At 38.7% G+C, this 7,515-nt stretch overlaps 1 protein-coding gene across 1 annotated transcript in view; it reads right to left on the bottom strand.

Annotated features, from left to right (window-relative positions):
• OIT3 (oncoprotein induced transcript 3) overlaps window positions 1-5,397 on the bottom strand; it is a 24,615-nt gene extending 19,218 nt beyond the window's left edge. The window contains exons 1-2 of the mRNA XM_011355214.1: window positions 5,337-5,397; window positions 1,213-1,587 (exon numbers count right to left, since the gene is read on the bottom strand). Coding sequence (XP_011353516.1) covers window positions 1,213-1,587; window positions 5,337-5,397 — 436 coding nt within the window. The remainder of the gene's footprint in view (window positions 1-1,212; window positions 1,588-5,336) is intronic.
• Between the last annotated feature and the right edge of the window lie 2,118 nt (window positions 5,398-7,515).

Raw genomic sequence — 7,515 nt, 5'->3', positions numbered from 1 at the left:
TCATGGGGTATGAGCTTCTGGCCAACATCAAGAGAATTCTCATCATTCAGGGATTACATAAATCCAATGGAAAGAGATACTACCCAGGGGCATCTTTTGTCATTTAGATCAATGATTCCTGACTTTAGATCCACAGGCCCTTGGCTGGCCAGAGAGTTTCTGCAAATCTAAATAAAACCTCACCAAACACAAACTATAGATTAAATAAACATTATTTCCTACTCTTCTATGTACTCTATTTTTTAAATGTATACAGATTTTGAAGGGATTGATAACACAAAAATTCATTTAAAAGTATTGCTGACATCAAGTTGCTTCTTCCCATATTATATCATTTTTAAAAATCAATGGACACTAAGCGCGATGCTACCACATGAATGTCTGATATACATCTTTAAAAGAGGTCCTCTAAGCAGCTCCCAGGCAGCCAAAGGAAGGTGCCAGCTGCCCACTGGCTCTCAGAGGGCAGAAGCCACACCTGTGGTCCCAGAGCCCAGCACAGAAGGAGACATGTCTTAGATGAATGTTTCAGATATTTGTGCAAATTTACTCTTGCAAACTCCTCAGTCTGGAGCACTTTCTCCTTCAACCATTTTCTGTTTGACAGACACATGGTAGGAGCTCAAAAAATATTCGTTGATAAAATATATGTATTTGACTAATGAAGAAATGATTCGTATTCAGTACCAAGAGCTATCATATGTAAATAGCATTGATAGAAAAATAATAAGAGCTAAGCCAAGGCAAAAGGAATTTTGAAGAATGAGAGGACATTTTCCCTGATGAGGGCATTACTGTGGGGCTGGGAACATGAGAGCTTTCTAAGAAAAACAGGAAGAGAGGAGAGTTAACATTTGCTGAATGCATGCTGTGTATGTAATAAAAATAAAATAATATAAAATAAAAGGGGTCCTCCATAGTCAAAGGGTTAGAAACTTATTATTTAGAGAATCTAAATCAACACTGCATTTTCTAACGTTTTTTTTTTCACAAGAAATGAAGACAAAATAGAACTGATCAAAGTCATAGGTCCTTTCCCTTTTTATTCTCCAGGAATTTTTCAGAAGTCTAAGAACAAATTTCTGAAATCACAATCCAGAGATATCTCCATGTTATTGAGACTCTGAGATACTACCATAATTGAATTTCATATGGCGCTTTTCTCTTTGATGCCTTGTGGGGGAAGATAAAGAGCTCAGGAAAGGTACTCACAACCACAGTAGACATGAAAGCATACACTGGGCTTGGTCAGACGATACACATAGTAACCTCCAGGGCAAGCCTTGACCTCCACCGTGGTGTTCCAGAGGCAGCAATTCCCATTGAAGCTCGCACAGGCCTGGCGTTGCACAATGCCATCACCTTCTAGTGGGTGGCTGCCATTGAGCCAAACAGGTGCATGGGTTCCACAGTGGTTTTCTGGTATGCAGAAGGTGGGCATGGCATCCCCAGCCATGCCCGTGAAGCGGTACCACTCCCCATCCACATGGTTGTCACACAGAGGTGGACCTTGAGACTCATCAAATTGATAGTCAGTGTTCCTCCAGGGCTCATTCAGACTGATGTAAGCAGAACAAGGATCTAGGGCTGGGAATGAAAAGAACACCTCAAAGGAACTATTTGATATTTCAGATCATAGAGACAATAGCCTGAGTCCACCTTCTTGATCTTGCATTTTGGCTTTTTCGAGTTCAGGAAAAAAAAAAAAAAATCCAAAATCCCAAGAAGTAGCTATTTAAGATCTTCCAGTTTGCTTTAAATGTGTTTCACAAATGCCTTTTATGAAATTATTTCAAATCTAAGATTTAGTATTTGCATTGAGCTAAACTTTTTATCCAGGGTAATCATTTGATGGAAGGATAGTTGTTCAGACCAAGGGAGGTTGGGGTTATAGTCTCATTGAAGTCTGCTCTGCTCAGATAAAATTTTGAGCATTGCATTCATACCTGATGGCTATATTTTATGAAAGTAATGACAAACTTGGTGTCCAGAGAAAGGAGTCGAAAATTATTTACTAGGGAAGAAGCTGAGAACTATAGTTTGGAGAAAAGAAGACTGAAGAATATGCATATCACTTTTCAGACATCTGGAACAGGTTTGTGAAAGAAGAATTGGGTATTCTGTTATAAGAAGAACAAATTGTTATGGGGAAGCACATTTCATTCAGCTATCCAGTTAACGGAGAGGCCGTGCCACAGTGTGGTAAGCTCGTCATCTTTGGAAATTTTCAAAAAGTATTTGGATGGTCATTTGTAAGCAAGATTTTAGATGGAATTTTGTACTAATGGGAAGTTTGACTTGATAATGAATCTGTAAAACTCATCCCACTAAAAAGGAAAAGGCCTCTGGCATATGTCAGCTGCTTCGAAATACACAGAATACTGGCCAGAGTTACCAAAGACAGTCTCGAAGTCAATCGTGTATATTTTCCATCAGCTTATTGAAAATATCATGAACTTAGTGTATTCACAATTAGCCATGGAATTACCATGTGTAATACAGCAAAATTTCTCAAGCATGTGTTTTTAGTGCATACATTGCATAGACAAATATCTCATCAAAAATATATTAATAACTAAAGACATCAACATCCCCAATATTCTCACTGCTTCTCTCAATTTCATGGAAACATTGAATTAATATAGGCAAATTATATGAAGAATCTGTAAAACCAAGAAATTCTAGAAAGGAGCACTAGCTAGAGAGTACTATCCTTCTTAAATGCGTGTCAAGCTGACTTAGCTGACACTGTAGGCAGAGAATTCACATTATGGCTGATGCGTTTTGTGGGCAGGAATTTCAGTTTTAGCAAATAACGCACAATAATTAAATGTGAATGGGTCATGATCACAAAGTGTTAAGTTGTCTAGAAAATACTTTAGATTTTTCCTGTCTACATTTCAAACTCAAGTTCACTCTAAACTTCAGCTGCATGTAGAAGAAGGTGTAGCTTAGTGCTAATGGCCCCAACGAAAATATGACAGTTTGGGACAGTAATAAGAATATTGCATTATCTGGAAAAAAACACACTTAAAGAGTTGTACATAGATGGATCAACTTTCTCCTTTAAAATGTCCCTGAGGTATCCCAACTGTGCCCTAGATGTCTTATGTCCTTTGAGGATAAGAAATGTCCTCAGACAGACTCTCTGTCTTCACAAAAGGGAAAAATTCCTTCATCTGCTCTCTAGCTGTGGTTTTCTTAGGAAGCAAGGTTTTCAAGACAATTTCACATGTGATTATAAATTCATAGAAATATTTGATTCATTTCCTTGGCTCTAATTTTATAAGAAATGGTTAAGTGCTCAACTTTTAATGGTTTTTACAGAAGTTCCTAAACCTCCCTGTTTCATGATTTATAAAGTTTTCCTTAAATTTAACTGTCATTTCTTGTGCTGTCTGTTAAAAATTCACTTCCCCTTGGGATGTAGAGGAGGTATGGCACAAACAGGAGAAATTTATGTGCTATCTCCTGTAAAATAAATAATAATTTTTAAAAATGTTACCCATGTAATATTTTCAAACATTAAATATATTCATTCCACTCTATTCCCTAAGACAGTAATTCAATCTTTTAATAATTTAGCCACAGGTGTTAATCCATATTGCATCCTAATTTGCTGATATATATTCTCCTCAAATGGGAGAGCTTCAAAAGAAAGGCCCCTTGGGTTCCTTTCAGAGTTGGAGTTAGGGGCCCTCGGGCCTGCCAGAAAGCAACTCCACCTTTAGTAGGACGCATGCCTGCCAGACATCCTGCTGGCCACCCCTCCCGGGTCTCCCCACGGGGACGCAGTGTGACGGCTATGCTCCCCCAGGACCAGCACCTCATGGTCGTCCAGTGCAGAGAGGTAAATTCAATGTCTAGGTACTTTTGTCTCGGGGTTTGCAGAACAAGGAATCTCCAACACTCCAGGTTCTCACCTGGGAAGCCCCAACTCCGACGGTTGTGGTCGCCAGACCCCTGCCCGCGTGCTCAGTCCAGAAGCTCTCCTTCCTTCCCTCCCCCTCCCTGTCCATTTCCGTGCTCTTCTACCTCGCTTCCCTCTTCCCCACCTCCTCTCCTCTCCCTTTGCTCCCTCTCCTTTTCTCTCACTTCCCCTCTCCTTCCAGGGTAAGCATCCCCCCAGCTCCCTCACCCCAACCCCCAAGTTCTTTTATTTTTCTTCTGATATGGAGTTAAATGTCCTAGAAGGGCTGGAAAAAAAGAAAAGACAAAAGAAACCTGGGGAGGGAGAAGGTGTGTAATTGGAGGGTACAGGAGGTACTTAGAGCAGAGTAAGAAAGGAAAGAGTGAGAAGAAAGAGGAGTGGAAGTTGAGGGGAGGACTTTTGCTTAAACGACTCTCGATTAGTTTTTGGCAGCAGATACAAGGTGCTTAATTAAACTTAGCTCAAGCCTGTCTTTTTAAAACAGACTATTAGAACAGTTTTAAATCCAGAGAATAATGGAGAAGGTAGTACAAGTAGTTTCCACATACCCCATGCCCAGTCTCCCCATTATGAAAATATCATACATGATACCTTTGTCGTAATGAACAAGTATTTCATCCAGGATACATTACATTTAGTTTTCATGTCCATAGGGTCTCAAGCCTATTTTTAACATGTATCCTTAAAGATGCTAGAGCAAGGCCTGAGTTACCCTGAAGAAATAAATCAGGGTCAATGAAATACTGAGCTATTCAAAAGTGCCAAGAAGGAACGTTCTCTCCATCTCAATCTCCTCTCACCATCTTTTCCAATTAGAACTTAAATTTGATTGGAAAAAGGAGAGAGACATTTGTTAGTAACTGGAATAGAAACTTTCCTTTGCTTTGTTGGCTAGTCTTGTGCCAAGCCTGAGGAAGGAGACAGTTTAAGATTCACTCAGTCTGTGTAAAAAGTTATATTTTCAGATGTCAAGACTAAGAAGTTGATTTACCAGATCTGTGCCTTTCATGGAAAGATAGCCTTCAATCAGTCTCTTGAAATCATTAAAGAAAAAACTATTCTCAACTCTAAAAATCTTATTTTTGCTTTTAAAGTTGGAACTATAAAATTGCCTAGAATATAAATAGGTTAGAATTCCTTTTACACGTACTCCAAAAAATATTTAGCTAGTGGAAAGCTGTTGGATATGACCAATCCATGGAAATTTTGAATGCCCACGCAAGAGGCTAAATGGAACACGAAACAGAAGTTCTCTGAAAATATATCTTCATAGGTTATCAGTGACTTTCTCATACTATTCTAGACTCAGTATTTAAGGTACTGGAATCTAGCTCTCGGTAATCTGTTCATAATAGCAAATTCCTACAAAACGTGTAGTGTGCCAAGTACTTGACACGAGACTTACTCATTGGTGCCGCAGGTGAGATCGTGATGAGGAGGCAGGTGAGAAGCAGGAACTGAGGCATCTTTCTGGAACAGCCACCAGAAGCAGACGGGAAAAGTCTCTTAATTCCAGTTTTTCTTTGTCCTCTTCTTTTTCAAGCACTTTAAAAAAAGGCCTCAAGGTTCTTAAGAAGAAAGACTTCTCGGTACTGGTTGGGGCTTTATCAGAGGAAAAGGATGAGTGGGATAAGATATCCATTGCTCTGGCCTTGACCCCAGATGGAAGCACTGCTTTATACTGTCAACATGGTTATTTTATTGATACTTTTCTTTAGGGGGAAAAAAACTCCTCACAATCCCTCATCCTCCTATTGTTTTCACTCAAGAATTCCCTGCAAGGAGGCCTCCAGTATCTTATCCAGAAGGGAACTCTAAATGAGGGACTTCCCCTCACATCAAAATCTTGTTTTGTGACTTCTAGGAATCGATTTCATGATGTTACATTTAGTATACCATTGCACGCTAAATGAGAATGGAATAAAACCAAATTGTAGGAACTGGTCATTAGGAAATGTCTCGGTCAGATGGTCAAGGAGTTTATAAGAGCACACAAAAAAGTAGTAAGGATAAGTGTGGAATGGGGAAGGCTAAAAAGAAGGGTAGGGGAAAGTTTTTGTTTTTAAATATTATATTAAACAAAGATCTGAGCAAAACCAAAACTTTTCTCTCCTAATATTACCTTTGCTTTGAGCTTTTATTCCTATACTTGCACCTATATTTCTTTTCCCAACAACTAAATTTCTAGTGACTGGGAAAGGAATATTGTTGTCTTTAGGAAGTTTGTTTCAAACGTGCCTTTATAATATCTTAGCACAATTTTTTACTATGCTAAGTGGCATTCAAGTTGTGGCCCCTTTCCTCTAAGGGTTTCAGCTCAATTAAACATTAGTGCTTACTGCGGGCCAGATGCCATATGGTTCATTGGGTTTTGACACTGACTAAGGTAAGTGGTCCCCGCAAGTACAAAGTTTACAGTCTAGCAAGGGATTTCCATTGATCAAAACTCATAGTTAGCTGCTTTATCACTAATGCTAGCAGAACATAGGCCATTTGACCATTAGCTTATTAAGCTGCAATGTGATGGCAGTAATGGATGACCCCGGGACTGAGGAACTGTCTCGCTACAGGGTAGTGCCTCTAAGTGTCAGTGCTCTTAACAGAAAAAACAAAATCCCACAATTTCCTGTCCCCAAGAAGATATCAAGTGCTTTGTATGTGTTGCAGAGAAACAGAGGACTCGTGCATGAGATAAACCCAGATTTGCTGCCAGGATTGATTGCCGGAGTCAAGGACTTTTACCAGATAGCCCTTTAGTTCTGTAAACAAGCATTCTCAGGATGGTAGGATTTTTTTTTTCTTATTCCTATTTTTTCCTTTTTAGTTGACCTGCCCTTTCATTTTAACCTTTTATGATGAAAAATTTCAAATATATACAAAAGTAGAAAGAACAATAATGAATATCCAGCTGCAATCATTACTAACATTTTGTCAATCTTCATTTGTACACCAGTATGTGTTTCTAACATATGGCCTTTCTTTTTTATATAATCATAATGTCCTTAGTACAACTATAAAAACCAGTAATAATTCTTTATCATCTAATACACATTCCATATTTAAATTTCCCCAATTGTTTCAAAAATGTATTTGTATTGCTGGTTTGAGTAAGTCAGGGTAGGAGCCTATATTGTATGTGGTAATGTCCCTTAAATTCTTTTAATCTTTAATGGTACCCCCATACCCCCATTTGTTGAAGAAACTTAGTCATTGTCCTATTGAATGTCTCCCATTCTGGTTTGGGCTCACTGCTTCTTGTAGTGTCTTTTTGCCTCCTTTCTCCCATATTTGATGTTAACCATTTTTCATATTTTATTTTTCTAAAGTCGGTGCTATTAGAAAGCATAAACAAAAAGCTCTGGTGATACTGAAGTAATTTAATGCATGAGAGGAGTGCTGGAAATAGATCAGTTAGGAGGTGGATAGAGCGGTCTGCTGTTCAGGATAGATCTGAGTGAGAATAGCAGTTTGAAATGTCCCTCAGTATCTTTCTTCACCTTTTTTATTTTGAAGTCTATTTTGTCTGATATTAGTACTGCTACTCTCGCTTTTCTCTGCATGCCATTTGCTTGAACTATCATTTT

Source organism: Pteropus vampyrus, unplaced genomic scaffold (genome assembly GCF_000151845.1).
Source record: "Pteropus vampyrus isolate Shadow unplaced genomic scaffold, Pvam_2.0 Scaffold20, whole genome shotgun sequence".
Lineage (NCBI taxonomy): Eukaryota > Metazoa > Chordata > Mammalia > Chiroptera > Pteropodidae > Pteropus > Pteropus vampyrus.
Note: the sequence above shows the minus strand (reverse complement) of the source record. Positions and strands in the feature narration are given on the sequence as shown.